General features: G+C 47.0%; 3 protein-coding genes across 3 annotated transcripts; 1 reads left to right on the plus strand and 2 right to left on the minus strand.

Moving 5' to 3' along the window:
• Positions 1 to 129: 129 nt before the first annotated feature.
• On the minus strand, positions 130 to 3971 carry setb (SET nuclear proto-oncogene b). Its single transcript, XM_068752709.1, has 8 exons — positions 3777 to 3971; positions 2790 to 2847; positions 2544 to 2686; positions 2225 to 2328; positions 2017 to 2130; positions 1670 to 1840; positions 1442 to 1582; positions 130 to 1362 (listed from the first exon to the last, which is right to left on the minus strand). The coding sequence occupies exons 1-8, from the start codon at positions 3844 to 3846 to the stop codon at positions 1342 to 1344; spliced, it is 822 nt and encodes a 273-aa protein (XP_068608810.1). The 5' UTR covers positions 3847 to 3971; the 3' UTR covers positions 130 to 1341.
• A 1822-nt stretch (positions 3972 to 5793) lies between these two features.
• pkn3 (protein kinase N3) lies at positions 5794 to 13929 on the plus strand. The gene is made up of 22 exons (XM_068752531.1): positions 5794 to 5814; positions 6801 to 7062; positions 7488 to 7657; positions 7753 to 7870; positions 8025 to 8176; positions 8312 to 8531; positions 8609 to 8791; positions 9382 to 9491; positions 9597 to 9740; positions 10138 to 10213; positions 10393 to 10552; positions 10636 to 10726; positions 10874 to 10929; positions 11516 to 11582; positions 11773 to 11864; positions 11990 to 12166; positions 12382 to 12444; positions 12521 to 12597; positions 12824 to 12966; positions 13158 to 13265; positions 13356 to 13436; positions 13729 to 13929. The coding sequence occupies exons 1-22, from the start codon at positions 5794 to 5796 to the stop codon at positions 13927 to 13929; spliced, it is 2772 nt and encodes a 923-aa protein (XP_068608632.1).
• A 639-nt stretch (positions 13930 to 14568) lies between these two features.
• zdhhc12b (zinc finger DHHC-type palmitoyltransferase 12b) lies at positions 14569 to 19132 on the minus strand. Its single transcript, XM_068752976.1, has 5 exons — positions 19036 to 19132; positions 17937 to 18079; positions 17200 to 17265; positions 16370 to 16536; positions 14569 to 16293 (listed from the first exon to the last, which is right to left on the minus strand). The coding sequence occupies exons 1-5, from the start codon at positions 19130 to 19132 to the stop codon at positions 15978 to 15980; spliced, it is 789 nt and encodes a 262-aa protein (XP_068609077.1). The 3' UTR covers positions 14569 to 15977.
• Positions 19133 to 19185: the final 53 nt, after the last annotated feature.

The raw sequence follows: 19185 nt of genomic DNA on the forward strand, positions 1-19185 counted from the left end.
CGGCTAAAAACAAGTTCCGTTTGGCTTTGCTGTTCTCCCAAAAAGACCTGACAATGAAAAATCCCAGATCTGCCTTTCTAGAATAAGTTGGTTTATGTCAATGAAGTTTCTGATTGGCTACAGAGTGTTTTTATTTATTTATTGTCTGACTTTGATGTGATATGATTTAGGCAGGACTTGTTCAAAGACAAGGTGTTAGATATTTTAGTAATACAACGATGGGAAAGAGGAATCATCTTTACTTTGACAACGTTCCACCGAGTTATTGATGCCGGAAGCCCAAATCTGTTAATATCTTTCCAACTTTACAGAACTGAAGCTTCACAAAACGCTCAACGTTGCTCATTTCGACGAAGGCGGCGCAATTCTTGCCATTGTTAGGATTATGGTTGAGATTAATCCTTCTGACCGACCCATGCAGTGGATAATCTCAATGTTGGTTAAACCATTTCCTTTGGTCACATTGAAGCAGCTGCTGCTGGAATCTCCAGGAGGTGACGACACTCGAAACGTCACGTATACATTTATTTATTGTAACAAAGCAACTGGTACACTTAATTTAACGTGACAGGTTTCCAGCGGAACAAGAGGAAAAACCGACGACTCTGCATCTCAAAGTGACAAGCAGAATTCTACATTAGATTTTTAGGCTGTTTCTATAAAAAAAAATGTACATTTCAAACTTTGTTGCGGGCGCCTGAAAAACAAGATCATGAAACCGCGTTTAACAGACACCCAGAGTTTTTTGTCGAAGCCCCGCCGCCCCCCCTACTAATCCGCCTACAATGAAGGACCATCCGACCGAGACGCATGTATATCCCAAAAACATTTACAACGGTTGAAAGGACAAAGCTGGTGCTTTCAACCAGCTCCATTAGTACAGTAAGTTCTAATACGCCTTAGTGCCCCCCCCCACCACTGGATATATAATGTACATATATAAAAGTGGTTAAGTTATCGCTGCACCATGGCTCGTTTTTAATTGAACTCACAACTTCAACAGAAACTTTACATACAAATCTCTAGTGTACGTATTTTAAATCTACGCAAGATGACGTGCAGAATGCTACAAATTCTATCTTTCGGAGAGAAACTGACAGGTGAGACTTCAAAAGAGTGACCCCCCCCCCCCCCCCCAAGCAGACCAGCTGTGTATGGAGCTGGTCTTTGGACATGGCGTTATGGACAGGCCGCGGCTGCAAAAGAGGACGGACACACTGACGACATACAGGAAAAAAGTTTGTACAACCCCCCCCCCCCCTCAAAAAAAACTAAAGATTCTGCTCCCATGGGATGCAGGATGACCAGAGAGAGGAGGACCGGGAAAGGTGTTTGAAATGTTTAATCATCCTCGCCATCCTCCTGGAAGAGAGAATTAACACGAGTCAGAGTCTTCATCGCTTTGGCATCAACGGCGGTTAGTGGACGAGGGAACACTCGCCTCTCCGTCTTCCCCATCGCCATCCTCCTCCTCATCTTCGCCCTCGCCTTCCTCCTCCTCCCCCTCGTCGATATCTTCCAAACCCTCTTCCTCATCGTCATCTTCGTCGCCGTCACCTTCCTCGTCTTCCATGTCGGGTACCTTTAGAAATTTAAGACGTGGCGTGAATACTTGAATATATCTGTACACAACTGCACCCACGGGGGGGGGGGGGGGCAACGAGCCTACCAGGTAGTACTGCAGCGGGTTGGGCCAGATGTCGTCCTTGATCACTTCTCCCAGCTCATCCGAGCCGGCGTCCGAGTGGTCGGCGAACCAGGCGAAGAAGCTCTCGGGCTCCTCGTGCTGCCGCTTCTTTCCCGCTTTGTTTGGCGTCTGGCCGGCGCGTTTCGTCAGGTCCTGGGGGGGGCAAACGTGTTCCGGGTTTAAAGCTGAAGTGCTGTTAATGATAAAAACTAAAGCAATTGCAACGTAGCCGGCTGGTTAATGAAACCGCAGCAGCACGAAACAAACCATCCGAGGACGGCAAACCCCGTCCCAGCAAGGAAGACAGACACAAGCCAACACAAACCAACCTTCCCAGACTTCCACTTGATTTCAGTCGACTTGGAAACAGGATCGCCGGTTTCATTCGCATTAAACTCTTTGGAGAGGGCTTTGTTCTCAAAGTACGGATTCTCATCAAAATACTGCAACAAAAAAAAAAGCAAACGCATCCGCGTCACGCGTGTAGCCGTGCTCAGCGGGACACTCAGAATGTACAAAGCGAAACCGTCGACTTACGAAATCTATTCTGTAGCCCGACTTGATGTCTTCGAACTCGGTGACCTCCACTCTCGTCAAGTAATGAAACACTTCCTCATCGTCCTCCCCCAGAAGAGCTGAAACTAGAGGGAAAGCAGGATGGCAGTGACCAACCGGAACCACAAACGCATGAACCAGACCGCCGGGACTCTATCCAGAACCGGTTCAGAGTCGGGACGCCATCCAGAACCGGTTCAGAGTCGGCGCGTGTGTAGCTTCAGGCACAGCAGAATGGCTTCCACACTTGCGGAGAGGATTAAATAAATAAATAAAAACTTTATTAACTTTATTCGTTTACCTTGTGGGTGGTTGACGAATGTCGTCACCCAGAAGTTGGGGATCTTCGCTATGAGTTCTGATCGCTTCTTGAAGAACGGCTGGCGTAATTTGTTGTACTGTTGCTCTACTTTTAAAATCTCTTCACTCGCCTGTTCATTCAGTCTGAGGAAGAGAGGAACAAAAACACGTCAGTAACTTCCCACCCCCCCCCCCCCCCCCCCACGGACGCCGTCTTTCGTTGCGTTTACGCGAGATTCTTCCTCACCTGTCAATTTCATTCTGTACTTCATCAATTTGTTCAATCGCCTCCTGTTGCTCCTTTTCTGCAAAAGGAAATATGTTTTTTTTTTTGCATAAATGAGGTGTTTGGAATAGAAACAGGAAATAGAAAGCGCCAAAACCAACAAACAAAGCTTCCTTCAAGTGCTTAAGTCGACTAGCCTCAAATAAATGCTGCGGGATGGAGCCGGCTCCGGTGCGGGTGTGCTGGACCCGTAGCTGGCAGACCCCCCCCCCCCCCCCCACCCCCTCTACCTCCTGCAGTCCGGAGCTTCCTGTTACCGGTAAAGGCGGCCTGGTTTAAACTGAAGGCTCCACGGAACAGCCCGGAAATACGCGCTCTGCTTCGCACCGATGTCGACGCTCGGGTCCGAATGAAGCCGCGAAGCTCCACGGACGCCCACCAGCGGAAACCCTTCACGGCGACAGCCTCGGTTTGGTGGATCGAGCCGGACGCGCGTGTTTACGCCGCGTCCCGCTGCTCGCTCCCACGCAGGAGCCGAGCTCGCTGCTACAAAGCAGCCGCCTGCTTCGCTAGCGGTGACGCCGCCGGCCTGTGCCGCCCGGCCGGCTGCCGATCTGCGGGTACCCGAGTCTTCCTCCAGAGACGAACGCGTTTGAGATTCGACCCCGCAACTCGATATTATCGACACGCATCGCACGGTCTTCGTGAACAGCAACACTACGCGCACTATTATGTAACGCGAACACCGGCCTCCGTGTGAACCACAAGCTAACGCTAGCTAAACTGTTAGCTAGCGCTAGCATGCTAACACACTACAAGCAATAACAGTCCGGGGTGATTTTTTTTTTTTTCTTTGTTAAATACTGATAGTTTAGCTCTTCGCCTACATACATGTTAAATTATATCTTCATGATATTCCGCAAACCACGCCGAAGAAATAAAAATCAAAATGACGAGAAACAAATGAAAATGGCGTTGTGCGGGATAAGCGCCATTCTCTAGCGTTACCAGAGGTCTCGTCCGCTCCGTCGTGATTTGAATTCTCCTTCCTGCTGACTTTCGTCGATGAGGCCGACATGGCGATCGTAGGTCGTCAGAGCGTTTCCCCGCTGGTTATCGACTCTTCTCCGGAGGATAAAAGTTACTTCCACCTTACACGGAGTGCGCGTCTTCCAGCCTGCGACGGAGAGGAATGCGCTGCGCTTCGCACGCTTGTTTCTTTCTGTGTGCGGGCCTGGCGCGCAATCGCTGAACAATTTATGATGCTCTACTGCCCCCAGCTGGCCGGAGGGCAGTACTTGACCTTAGAACAACCAAACAAAGGCTTTTTAACCGAAGTGGGGTTGAATGAAGCAAAGGCTTATTTTGAACCTGCCCCTTTACTTACACAAACATCCAACTAACAATTTGTTTTCTCCTCAGGACAATGTCAGTAGACAATAAAACATTTATTTTTTTCACACATGTCTTCTTTAACTCTTATCTCAAACCACCTGTCTTCCCTGGCTAAAACCTGGACGTTACTGTCCTCAAAGGAGTGTCCTTTGTGTCTTTCAGGTGCAGGTGGACTGCTGAGTCTTGTCCTGAGGAGTTGTCTCTCCCGTGTTGAGCCATTGTTTGGTCTCTCCCCAACGTATACCGGTCGCTGCATTCTTCACTGCACTGGACAGCAGACACTACATCGCTCTGTTTGTGTCCTGGAGTTTTGGGTTCAGGATGGACCAGCTTGAGTCAGGACCAGAATCTCAACGCCTCCCTCACAGATTCTGCCGTTCACTGCGTACTGATGACACCACCGGTTATTGATATGGACAGACACAGATCCCACCGCCTCTGCATTTAGAGGAGCTGGTGTCTGTCCGCTCTCACCGGCGTGAAAGCCTCGATTTCACAGACAGAGTCCTCTACTGATGAATCTAACCAGCTTCCTGTACAGCATCATATTGATACCTCCTGAAAGTCTGATCAGTACCTTATATAGGCTTAGATCTCATCCATTCAGTTGTTATTTGACATCAGATATTTGAGGATGAGGATAGAATTTTCAAAAACAAGTACATTTTTTCATTCCGTTTTTCTTTGTGGTATTCTTTTACACATGGGGATTTTGATTACTTTAAAATGATTGCAAACTGTATGCACATTATTCACAGCATCCTCCGACACGCCTCCCCCCCCAATGTACAACCAAGCAGCGCGCTAAAAAAACTGAAAATTTTATTTTTGATCTCTATCAAATGTACAACTTTATTAAATAATGTGGAGCACAGAAAGCCCAGTGGACACTTCCTCAGTTTCTGGAATATAGAAAGTCAAGTTTACCTGAGGAGAAAACAAATCTTTCAATACGGTAATCTGGGAGAGCAAAAGACCAAAGCGTTCTTTCCCACAAAATGGCACAAAACATTCCACTCATGACTTTCTATGAATTTCCATGTCTCGGTCCACCGAATCTGACGTCATCAAATCATGTCAAAGCAGCTCGCTCAGGTAAATCGTGCTTCCAGTTGATTTTCCATTTTTGATTATAAAATATATATATATTGAATTTCAACATTTAAACTATCCCAAGAAAAATAGATTCCGAATTCAGATACTTTTTAAAGTTTAGAATTTACACCGACCCATTTCACAGTCTCGTCATTTCTATCAGATATAAATCCGTTCCGGAACGAAATGAGGCCCGTGAACGCACCACGAGGATACCTCGGCAGGTGCGTTGAATAATCGCATGTGATTGGTTCCTGTAGCTTCAGCGTCATTACCAACCACCAACCAATCCAGCCGCAGAACATTGACGTCAAATTTACCTGTAGTCGGACCTTAAGAGAATTCAAATCTTATCCCAGATTTGTTCCCGCAACGAACACAAGCACGTCCAAACCGGATCACCTGCGCGCGGATTGACCGGAAACCGGGCGTTCCGTTTTCACCGGAGACGGTTCCGCCTTTTCCCGCAGACTTTCAGTGAATCTGAGTGCGGGCGTCGACGCGTTGTGAGTGTCCTGCTCAACTGACAGCCACCATGTCAGGTGTATCACTGCAGGTAAAGCTTGTGAAATCCTCCAGGTGACGTGTGTGTGATTATTGTAGAGACACTGCTTACCTTTATAAAGAAATATAATAAATGTTATTATCATAGTTATTCTGAGAAAGCCTTTAAACTAAGCTTTACGTGACCAAACTATTTAAAGGCCACAAGACAACAACACGGCTTTAACCTGGCACAGGTGAATCCGGCTTACGAGTTCATTTGATGTTCAGACAGGCAGAGCCCGTTTGTGTAGAAACCCACATCTGGTGCTCCAGAATGTTTACATTTATAGGACTGATGCAAAATTCAGTTCTATGAGAAAACTAATAATTCTGAAACAGACTTCAGATTATCGGTGAAACTGTGTTGATTCACTGGGGCGTGAAGTGTATCTTCAAAAGGTTCAAATCGTGACACTAAATAAATCTCAAGGTGTAAAGACGGAATGAGGATCCAGCGCTGCTTTTGCTGAGCGTGCAGTTCCTCTGGGTGATCTCTTTATTCGATAATGATTAATATATTTATTAGATAGAATGTTAGAGTACAAGTACAGTCAAACAGTAGCATGTATTACGGTACAAGTACAGTCAAACAGTAGTATGTATTACAGTACAAGTACAGTCAAACAGTAGTATGTATTACAGTACAAGTACAGTCAAACATCCTTTCTAAGAGGAGCATTTCAGAAAAGCCCTTGCGGTCTTGTTTCCGTTGAAAGTCCTTCGTACATAAACCATCGACATTTATCAATACCAATAAAATATAAATAAATTACTCCATTGATGCAAAATAACAATAAATTAAAATTCAAAATTCAACTTCTCCATCGTTGTCAGGTTGTCTAATGTTCAGGAATGATAACCTATTTTAAAACACTCCATTGGTGAAGAGTGTTTTCTCATGTATGTATCTGCCTTTTTGGTCCAAATAAGATGGACAGCTGGGATGTAGCTGTAACCATAGAGATCAGGAACCGGGTGTGTCGTGTCCCTCAGCAGGATCTGGATGAGGGGGACATCCTGGACCCGGTGTTTCAGCAGCGTTTGGAAGATGCTCGTACTCTGCTCAGGCAGGAGATCCAGCGCGAGCTGAAGATCAAGGAGGCGGCTGAGAGGATGAGGAGGGCGGTCACCAGCCGCAAGAGTGCAGCCGACGTGGAGGGCCAGCTCAAAGCCTCGAGTCGCAAGCTGGAGAAGATGCACAGAGACCTGCAGGAGCTCAACGCCAGGTCTATGGCCACGGAGAGGGACAGCAGCACAGGTGTGTGTGTGTGTGTCTGTGTGTGTGTCTGTGTGTGTGTGTGTTAATGTCCTCACTACAGTGTTTAAAAAAAAAAAAGAAGCCATAAACCGTTTCTTTTGCCGTCAACTTTTATTTGACTACTTCCTGGATCCACACCTGATGAAGGTGTGGAGCCGGGAAGCACGTCGTTGCCCTTCCAGTTATTGCCTCCACCAAGGAGGTCATGATTTTGTAGAGTTTTCCCCAAAAGTTCTGAACAGGAATTAAACAGATTGGAAAACGTAGGATACGGTTCAAGAAACAAGCACAGAGATTAGAGACTGCTCTGGATCCAAGAGAGATTCTAGTGATCCAGAAGGTTTACATTGATGAAGGGCAGGAACCTATTGATTGAATTTATTTTGTATGGAGCCAACCCCATACCTGTTAATATCATGGTGCAGGCTGTTCAGAGGAAGAAGACAACCCATCACCACAGTCATGTCAGTGGGAAGAGGTCACATCGCCGCTAGCCAGTCGACTCATAACTCTGAAGAAGCAGCTCACCATGGAGACGAAAGTCAAACAAGGTGCCGACAACATGATTCAGACTTACACCAACGGCTCGGTCAAGGTACGGGCGGCCTTAAGAAGAAGAAGACGCAACATTTCTGCTCGGCGTAAGGAACGCGGTGGTCTTTATTTTGTATCTTTGCATTTTTCCACCAGGACAGGAAGATGTTGTCTGCAGCCCAGCAAATGTTGCAGGACAGCCGCACAAAGATTGAGCTGTTGCGCATGCAGATAATCAAAGTCAGTCAAGCCAAAGATGAAGATGGCTCTCACGGTACGAGCTATCCACCATCGAGTGGGACAGATCTGATGCAGCTTCGTCGTGGTTTAAATTTAAATGCTGCTGAATGTTGTCGTTTGATGGAAACGTCTCTCGCTCGCGGAGCGTTGGAGTGAGGTTCAAGTTGTCTGATGATGCCTGCCGTCAGGTCACCCCGTGGAGATGATCAGTCCTCTGGAGCTGCGGGTCGCTGAACTCATGCACCACATGAAGATAGAATCAGCCGTAGTAGAAGGTGCCAAGAAAGTGGTGAAGCAGATGACCGGGCACAAGATCCAGGACCGCCGCATTCTCGCAGAGGTGGGTACCAACCGGACACTCCAGGTCCGGGAAAACACCTGTTTGGAATAATGTGAATAATTAAATCTCTTGGAAAAAATAATATCTAGGATAAATAAAAAGCAAGAATGAGGAAATGGTCTCTGCGTCTCTCAGGCGCAGACACGGATGCAAGAGTCATCACAGAAGGTGGATCTGTTGCGTCTCTCCTTGGAGAGACGTCTGACTGAGCTGCCCCAGGATCATCCCAAACGTGCTGCCATTAAGGAGGAGCTGGCATCGGGAGCCTCGCCTTGCAGCAGCACTCCCAAGATGCCGTCCAACTCCCTGTCCTCGTCCTTGTCTTCCTCCTTCTTCAAACCAGCCAGTCTAACAGGTTGTTACTTGCCGTTTTCCATTTGCACTTTTTATTTTTTTCATAAGACTTTTTTTGACAGTTGTCCTTTTCCTCAGGCCGGTTGGAGGTTTGTTTGAAAGGCTGCCAGGACCTGTTGGAGGACGTTCCGGGTCGCGGCCGTTTGGCCGCCGTCTCCACCACACCGGGAAGCCTCTTGGATGGAAGGTCTCTGAAGGTGAGAGCCGGCCTATCAGGACGCAGCGCGAATGGAAAGGCGACCAAGGCTGAGGACCTGTCCTGTAAGTCCAGCTAAGCTTTTTTATTTGGAGTAGATTGGTTGTTACTTTACCTTCTCGGACGTACCGCTTACATAGACTGGGGGAGCGATTTGGTCCTTGATGCTGTTAAAACACAAATGACGGTCCCACTGAGCTCCAACCAGCCATGCTGCTGCAGAAGGCCGTGCAGGGCAGCGGCGCTGGATAAACACGCCTTCACCTTTTTGAATCTATTTCTATATGCATTTGCAAAGTTTGGATGTCTCCTGCTTGAGTGGGTATGTAGGTGCATCTTATAACACTGCTGCAGTTACGCATTTAAACACAAACCAAAATTGACATTGAGAATAAACACAGTAACGCCAAAAGGATATCCTCCTGGGACCCCGCCCGCCAGTTAGCATGTCCTCTGTAGTGGACAAATGTCTACTACAGAGGACATGCTAACTGGCTGGGTCTCAGGAGGATAGAATACCAATACTTTCCAGAGTGATCTGTTATTTACCTAGAGCCCGACAGAAACATAAAGTCAGATAAAACTTCAAGTTAGCTCTTTTTACAATTTATTTTTAAATATCTTTGATGCATCATCGTCTGTCCTTGTGTCCCAGCGGAGGTCAATGTGGTGCTGAAGGTAGACAACAGGATAGTGGGACGCACACACTGGAGACAGCTGGGCAACGAGGCCTGGGGCCAGAGCTTCATCATCGAACTGGAACGGGTCAGTGGCTTTTATGTCGGCATGCAACCTGCATTTACAGCCGACGGCAGTTTCACATGGATTCTGTACCAACCTCCAACATGCTGCATATTCGTGTTGATCCAGTCCAGGGAGCTGGAGGTCGCTGTGTGCTGGAGGGACTGGCGAGCGCTGGGTGGGGTGAAGTTTCTGCGGTTGGAGGACTTCCTGGACAACCGGCGACACGGCATGTGTCTGCACCTGGAGCCTCAGGGCATCCTCTTCATCGAGGTTCTCACTTTATTCGTTCAACGTTCCTCACTCTCTGTGAAATGGAGTTGTATCAAACGATAATTTAAAAACTGGCCTTTCAACATTTCACACAGAAGCAAATAAGCATCGAAAAGGAAGATAAAAATGGACATTGGGCTTCATGACAATCAAAAAACTGAGCTCAGACAACTAATCAGAATACTTTATAGATCATATTGGTGTATTTTTCATTAGTTGGGGAGTCCCTGGCATGTGTGTGTAAAATCTGAAATAGATATCCAACACAAAAGGTATTATCTAACAAAATGCAGTATTCACATGCAGTACTTTTTACTGAACTTCACGAACCTCCTGCTAGAACAGAATGGGTAGGACTCACACCTGCATGATGATCAGCTGCTCCGTTCCTCTCCAGGTGACATTTATCAATCCTGTCATTGAGCGGCGCTCCAAGCTCCAGAGGCAGAGGAGAATCTTCCCCAAAGAAAAAGGTACCAGTCTGGTTTCATTATCCGCCCCCCCCCATCATTTTCTTAAAAATAAATACTGATCCACCTCCCAGAAAGGTTTGTGATTTTGTTGTACCTGTCAGCAGAGCTTAATTAAACACTGAAGGTTTTCTTTTATCGACACTTGGATGATTTTACATCAGACACATTTCTCCTCTCAGGAAGGCACTTCCTCCGAGCCGCCCAGATGAACTTGAACTTTGCCACTTGGGGCCGTTTGATGATGAGCATCCTGCCCCCTTGCAGTTCCCTGGAGCCCATGAGCCCGCCGCTGGCCGGTCCTACCGCCAGCTCAACATCATCCACCGCTTCTCTGGCAGGGTGAGGCTCAGAAACGTCTCTTTGACTCCGTCCTAACACCAGCCTGGTAGCACTGTACGAGATTTGCCTCTTGGGTTTTCCAGAGAAACTGCTCTGGGTGCTTTCAATTTTCCTGGGGAACATCCTTGCGGATCTCCTCATCACATGAAGACGAACATCCAGGACTGTCCCCCGGTAAGCACGGCAGGAGTTCTGTTTCACTGACAGATGTCTGAGAATAATTAACTTTAGCATTAATAGTGATAAAGTTTGAGGCTAATGCCAGAGAACTGATCCTGAACATTTGACGCTTGTTTTCTGTTTGCTTTGCTCATGAACCAGTTTCCTGTCGAGAGCCCGAAGCTCAAGCGACAGCCCTCGGTTCATCCCCCCCCACAGTAAGTCAGCTACGTGTGTGGGTGCGTGTTGGCTCATGTTGTAACGCCCTCATTAGAACTATATAAGCAGACCCGATTAACCCTCATCAAGAAAAGTGGGTTCCTATTTCCATTTAGTGTATTAAAAAAAAAAGATATTTCTTGCATTCGACCGTTTGTTGATTATGGCTGAATTAATTTCAGAATAATCCAACATTGCCGATGGGATGCTAGAAAATCGGCATGCGGACAATTTTTCACGTTTGTGGGGGGGGTTGGTGAAGGCAAAAAGCGTATTATGTCTTTCAGATGCGTATCCATCATATTTTAGGTTGAAAATCTTACAAAATGCATCATAGGTGTACTGGTACACAGGTCTGATATAAGTACAGTTCAAACTCTGCTTTCAGCTGTTGGAAAGAGCCAAAAACATTTCTTATTTGAATGAGGCGATAACAAACGCGCTTACACAATGTGATTTGGGCTTTAGATCGTTTATTAAATAGTGCTGAAGGTGGAAGAAACGATATGAAAATTGTAAACTCTTAATTTGCTAAATATCTGTGCTATGTTGTCGTCGTCGCCCCCCCCCCCCCCCCTTCTACAGAGATGGAGTTCTTCAGATGGAAGACTTCAACTGTATTTCAGTTCTGGGCAGAGGTCACTTTGGAAAGGTGAGTATTGACCCCGATTTGAATGTTACTGTTACAAAACACGAAGGTTCGCGATGCAGCCACAGCTTCTGCAGTCAGGAAACCTGGCCCCTCGTCATCCTCCCTCCTCCGCCTTCATTACCTGTCAGCTCCCACCTGCACGCTAGAATTAAAAGTTAATGTTTCCATGGTCGCTGCCTCCTGATCCAAGGTGCTGCTAGCGGAGTATAAGAAGTCTGGCAAACTGTATGCCATCAAAGCCCTGAAGAAGGGAGACATCGTGACGCGCGATGAAGTCGACAGGTGAGTCACCTTTCTTACAGAGCCTTAGCTTTACCACCACTCGCATGTCAAATAAGACTGGTGAGGTGTCCGAATGAAACGATTAAAACCGCCAGATGTTCTATGTTGGCTGTGTGTGTGTTCAGCCTTATTTGTGAGAAGAGGATCTTTGAAGTGATCAACACCTCCCGGCACCCTTTCCTGGTGAATCTGCACGGATGCTTCCAGACTGCGGACCACGTGTGCTTCGTCATGGCCTACTCCCCGGGGGGAGACCTCATGACCCACATTCACAACAACATCTTCTCTGAGAAACAGACCTGGTCAGCGCACATCTCTGCTATTACTGCCTGTGTAGTGTGAGCCAATCACAGGGGCTCAGAGTGCAGCTGTTCTTACCTGCTACTGTAGAGCGGCGCCACGAACCTCCCGTTTGATCTCATTTCTCTTTGGTGCAAACGTAGCACGACATTTGACTGATTACCAGGGTAGATGTAAACACCAGCTCAACACATTCTCCATCGCCTTCTTTGTTCAGGTTTTATTCATCATGCGTGCTGCTCGGCCTGGAGTTTCTCCACCACAACCACATCGTTTACAGGTGATGCCACCTGGCTCCACATCCTGCCCGGCGCTGGCCGCTTGTAGCAATAATGAGGTTTATGTCTGATCATCAGGGATCTGAAGCTGGATAATCTGCTCATGGACGCAGACGGTTTTGTGAGGATAGCAGACTTCGGCTTGTGCAAAGAAGGTAAGGATTTAGAGACTGTCTGACAGAACGCCAAGTAAGTAAAAATAGTTCCATGAAACGATGTTTTCGCTCTATTCTGTTGCCAAGTGAAAGGCATTAGGACTGTGATGAGGCTCCTACCGAACCAGAGCTTGCAGAGAAACAAAGGTTTAGGGCGTGGCTCTATCTAAAGGGATGAAGGGACGATACTTCTTCTGTCAGTCGCGTGTGTCTGGCTTGTGTGTAGGTATGGGCCACGGGGATCGAACCTCAACCTTCTGTGGAACGCCAGAGTTTCTGGCCCCAGAGGTGCTGACGGACAACAACTATACCCGCAGTGTGGACTGGTGGGGGCTGGGGGTCCTCATCTATGAGATGCTGGTGGGGGAGGTCAGTATATACGCGTCACGGTTCTGCAACAGAGACGTCACTATGAGGCTAGCCACATTAAATCTGAAAGTGAATTAGCCCCAACAATAATAAGAATGTGAATAAGAAAGGTCAATTTGTATGTAGCGTTTGTGAGTCTGTAGTCTTTTACTGGAAGAACATTGAGTTTGCTTCGTACTCTTCTCTTCCAGTCTCCGTTCCCTGGTGATGATGAGGAGGAGGTGTTTGACAGCATTGTAAATGACGAGGTGCGATACCCTCGCTTCCTCTCTCCGGAGTCGGTGTCCCTCATTCAGAAGGTCGGGGGGGGGGGGGGTTTAATCATGTCCTCACGGATCATCACCGTTATCATTACAGAGCTCTAAGTGATCGTCTCATTGTGTTTTTAGCTGCTGCAAAAAAATCCAGAGGTGAGACTGGGAGCAGGAGTGGAAGACGCCTCGGAGATCAAGAGACACGTATTCTTCCAGGTCAGTATACAGCCAGGCACTACTATAACCAGATTTTACTCAGAAACAAGCCAAACAAGCAATATTTATTTGGTAGTCTGTAACCTTCAACGAAGTAAAACGGTCCCATAACGGTCCGTTTCTGTCTGAACCGCCCCGTCACAAAGTTTAATAGAAATGGGCTCAGAAGTGTTTTTAATTTAAGGAAAATGTTGAACTAAACTACTCTTTATCAGACATTTGTACCTCTACACACTTAGCAGTTCATCATAGCAGAATTACAGCTATTGATTACCCGACTGTCTGTTAACAGGAGATGAACTGGGAGGCCCTCCTGGCCAAAAAGGTGAAGCCCCCCTTCCTGCCAGTCATCAGAGCTTTGCAGGATGTTGGCAACTTCGATACAGAGTTCACCCGCCTCAAGCCAGTCCTCACCCTTCCCCGAAACACCTGCGTTCTCACCGCTGAACAGCATGACGTCTTTGCAGACTTTGACTTTTCTTTAATGAGTTGACCAGTCGGCTATCACGTCACACCACTGGGGGGGGGGGGGGGGGGGGCAGTCCTTGTAGTCCTACAGATGCTCCTGAAACACGTGCCTGACTCACTTCAGTGTCATTCGATGGATCTCAGTTCATCACAGCATTTAATTTTTTTTTTTTTTTTAGCCAGTCCAAACATTGGACTGTTAAGCACTACTTTTATTATCAAGCAGTAAAATCAGGTTTACACACGTGGCTGTTATACATGTTGAAATATGTCACCAATGCGATGAGATCTTGCCTCTGATTTGTCATGATTCTCATGACAAATATGCCAATGATATTCTGTCAGCACTGCCTTTTCCAGAGTACTGTATTGTAAATATATGTATAATCAATTAATCGAATAGAATACAATGTGCATCATTTATAAAAGTTGGTCAAGATGTAAAATAAAAGCAGATATATTCATGTAAGGGAGAAGCTTTCGACTGGTGCTGACTGTGGTTGATGACATGCAAGAGATTGCATTGATAAAATGATTGACACTCAAATGAAAAAAAGGTATTTAGTACGACTGCATTTGAGTTTTAAAATGATTGTACTTGCATGGAGAAAAACAGCCTATATGTGGAAACATGGAGGACTTTGACATCGTCAAGAAACACTGATTTATTGATGTTTGCAGTTATTTCAAAGTAGTTAAAAAACATTACATGATATTATTGCATATGTTTCAGAAGTACACAGCATGAATTAGAATGAATTCCTATAAACCAGAGCTCACATTAACATCCAGGCATTTCCCTGACACTATTACTGCACATTGAATTCAACACATTTATTGCTGTGTGAGGAGGTTTTGCACGAGGAGTTCAAAAGGAACAAAATACATCAAACTAAAACTCTCTCTCTCCTCTTTGTCACTGCTCTGTGATATTCACCCACTTATTCAAAACTGTCATATAAAATTGCAAAGACATGTCAAAAGTATTAAAAAAAAAAGTCCATACAATATAAAATAGCTTGAAATGCTGTACACTGAAAATCAAACTATCTTTGATTGAGCTCGGAACAATACAGTACGGCCTTTCACACAATTCAAAATATTCATTTTTCAATATTAGTAAAGTAGAAATTTGTAATTAAACTGATAACTCTTTTTTTTTTAAAGCAAAGTTATCGAAGTAAGAGGACCCCGTAAAACCTCTCCAGAATAAACATTCCTTAAATATTACAGAAATTGATCACATATAAGAGGTAAATTAAATTATTCCACTATTACTAAGCACAAAAAAAGTACAATTTCATTTAAATTCTTCACTTCGTTCTTCGGTATCTGACTCCGGTTAGTAGACAGGATTGTCTACATGTGCAGGAGTTTTAAGTAATTGTTCATTTATTATTTAACACGTACTCAAAGTAAACCTACGAGACAAGGAACAGTTCATCAGTCATGATTATCGCGTGTTGTGGTACTGAGTGTACCGAGTACTGTCCACAGAAATGATTCAGGAGGAGTGAGGCTCAAAAACCGCATCGGGACACGACCACCAGGGCTTCATGATCAGCTTCACTCAGACTGCACAGGAAAGTGTTTACCGACAAATCAATCAATCTCATAGACACATAAAACTGTAAGAATACTGGCTGTACTATGGAGAAGGTAACGATCTGATCGGGTGACTTCAGCAGCAACTTTGTCAGGCTGGCAGTGAAGTCCTGGTTTACCCAAACTACAAAACCTGGAATGATTTCTGTCTTAGACAATTTTACAACTACTACAATTTTAGTAGTAATATATGAGTGTATTACCAGAATACTATTATATTTTAATTTTAATTTACCATTTGAGTCCCAGAGCAGTTTTTCCCATATCTCAGCTCCACAATGCTTTTTCTTGTTTTACATACAATATTCATAAAATATTAAATATAAATAAATATATTACAAATAAATAAGAGTACAAAGTATAAAGTACAGTAATGACTGTGCCAGGCGTAGTTCATCTGCCATCAGTCCGGTCTGGGGTGGGGTGGGGACGCACACCCAGAGAAGCTGTTCTGGGACGCCTTTGTTCTTAGACTTGGTCGCTGCCCTCCCTGAAGTAGACCTGTTCCCACACGACTGAACCCCACACGCAGAAGAATCCCCAAAGGTTGCGCAACGTTCCGCGGTCAAACGGGTTTTCGTCGACGCCGCAGTGCTTGAGGTAGGAGATGCGGTGGCGCGACATGAACTCCCAGGTGGTGGTGTTGAGAGAAACCAGGTAGAGGTGGGAGCCCAGCAGAAGCAGCACGACCAGCGCGAGCAGAGCCAGCAGCGCGGCCACGGCAAGCAGCACGCCGTTGGTGCGCAGCCACAGCGGCCAGGTGACGGCGTAACGGAAACCCGTCCTGAGACAACAGGGGAGACGCATCAGCAGGGGGGGGGGGCGTTGCCATCGGGACCTAAATCATCCTCAGTACTCACCAGGCGATGTTCAGTCCCCACAGCAGCACCAGCAGCTGGACGGCCAGGTAGAGCACGAACCAGCGGTGGTTCTTCTCGCCGACGCAGTTCTCAATCCAGGGGCAGTGATGGTCGTAGCGCCGAACGCAGTGCTGACACGTCTGGCAGTGCTTTGATCGCATCGGCTGCTGCTTGGAAAGATGATCATTGCACACAGAGGGAACACGATGAACGGCGTCCATTGATGTTTGTGGAACTACAGGTTTAGCCAGTCTGGACTGGAACGGACTAGCCCCGTGATCTTATTATAACCGATTGGGCTTGTTGGTGTGGAGAATCAAGCTGCAGTGAACCACAGAGCTGATGTCCCCCCCCCGTGGACACGAAGCAGGACCACAGTCCTGGGAACAGTCACAGCTCCCATCTGCTCAGACAGAGCTGGGGCTGAGTCCGTTCAGGGAAACACACGTCCAATAGGAGCGCTTTAAAGGAAGCATCAGCAGTCGCTCTTACATAACATTGACTGTGGAATGTGGTTCCAGCTCCCGAAGCTAGTGGGTGTGCTCGCTGACACGCAGGCAAACACTGGAACTGAAACTGAAAGTTGAAAATACGTCTTACACAGCATCAGAGAACAACAGATCCACATTAGATCTGATTGTTCTGTATAAAATCACACCGGTTAGTCCAACTGACACCAGGTCACCTTTTCGCGATGGGCTTCAGCTCCATATGGATCCTAAACCGGCAAACAGCGGACACACGCAGCCACCGGGCAGCTTAAAGGACTCGCGTTCTTCTTCCTCTAACACTTCTGCTCTTCTATATTCCCGAGTTATCCTCCAGCTTACCTGCAGCAGACAGTGGCCGCAGCGACGCTGTCGCAGGGACTTGGTGGTGGGCACAATCATGTCCTGCTGCTCTTCAGTCACCCCCAGCGTGAACTGGTACAACACACAGAAAGACACGGAGACCAAGATCGTTCCACTGGTGTGAATGCGTACGGTACAACTACGCCACTGTGTGAATGCTGGTGTGAATGCGTACGGTACAACTACGCCACCGTGTGAATGCTGGTGTGAATAGGTGTGCAGTGGCTGGTGTTGTAAATCACTTTGAATCAGTGAGACATGAACGGGGCTCATAGTCCAGCTGTTCAAGAACAACTCTTCAAAGAACTTTGACATCTAACATGATTGGAATTTTTGATTGCTGATTTTGGAAATCGTTTCATCAAGTAGACAAACTTTACCGCACACTTCATCCTGCAATATATTTAAGATAATGAGATAAATCCTAACATAACTGAGAAATATATAAAATACTGTGACACGATACTTTAGCTGCGATACAGTTGTGAGCGCCTGATGAAATCCAGAACCGTTCAGTTGTTCAAACAGGGAGCTAATCCTTGTTTAAAATAAATGTACAGAAAAGTCAAGTCGATGTCCGTCCTTTTTAACAAGCAACATGTCCTCACTCACGTACGATCAAGTATCTTTAGATGATCGGTTATTGACCAGAAACAGACTCCTCTCTTCCTGAACTTGACATAAGGCCATAAAGACAAACGTGTGGACACATGAACTACCTGTAAATCGCCATCTTCAGTCAAGATGAAGCCTGGGTCCATGAGAGAAACGGCGAAGTAGAGCAGCACCGACAGCAGCACCAGCAGGACGAAGAGGACAGGCTGGACGAGCTGGTCCGTCTCCTCCTGCTTCCTCAGCTCTTCAAGCAGAACACACAGGAGGCTGAGAGGATCAGCTAGCCCACGGCAACCAGCTTCATCCACACAGAGCCCTGGTAGCCCACGGCAACCAGCTTCATCCACACAGAGCCCTGGTAGCCCACAGCAACCAGCTTCATCCACACATCAGAGCCCTGGTAGCCCACGGCAACCAGCTTCATCCACACATCAGAGCCCTGGTAGCCCACGGCAACCAGCTTCATCCACACATCAGATCCCTGGTAGCCCACGGCAACCAGCTTCATCCACACATCAGAGCCCTGCTAGCCCACGGCAACCAGCTTCATCCACACATCAGAGCCCTGGTAGCCCACGGCAACCAGCTTCATCCACACATCAGAGCCCTGGTAACCCACGGCAACCAGCTTCATCCACACATCAGAGCCCTGGTAACCCACGGCAACCAGCTTCATCCACACATCAGAGCCCTGGTAGCCCACGGCAACCAGCTTCATCCACACATCAGATCCCTGGTAGCCCACGGCAACCAGCTTCATCCACACATCAGAGCCCTGCTAGCCCACGGCAACCAGCTTCATCCACACATCAGAGCCCTGGTAGCCCACGGCAACCAGCTTCATCCACACATCAGAGCCCTGGTAACCCACGGCAACCAGCTTCATCCACACATCAGAGCCCTGGTAACCCACGGCAACCAGCTTCATCCACACATCAGAGCCCTGGTAACCCACGGCAACCAGCTTCATCCACACATCAGAGCCCTGCTAGCCCACGGCAACCAGCTTCATCCACACATCTGAGCCCTGGTAACCCACGGCAACCAGCTTCATCCACACATCAGAGCCCTGCTAGCCCACGGCAACCAGCTTCATCCACACATCAGAGCCCTGGTCCATTCTGACAGCCACTCAGAGTAACGCTTTGAGAGCTTTAGTTTAACGTCACCCAGATACCAACTTCAATATGTCGGGCTTACCTGTATCATGCAGGAAGAGTATCAACGTTATGACCCACGTCAGAATCACATGAGCCGTTCTGACCAGGAACCCGGAGCCGAAGACATTTTTAAACATGGTCCTCCTAGCATGCTAGAGCGCCCATAATCTCCGTCACTCCGACGCCGGGA

Source organism: Brachionichthys hirsutus, chromosome 19, assembly GCF_040956055.1.
Source record: "Brachionichthys hirsutus isolate HB-005 chromosome 19, CSIRO-AGI_Bhir_v1, whole genome shotgun sequence".
Taxonomy (NCBI): domain Eukaryota; kingdom Metazoa; phylum Chordata; class Actinopteri; order Lophiiformes; family Brachionichthyidae; genus Brachionichthys; species Brachionichthys hirsutus.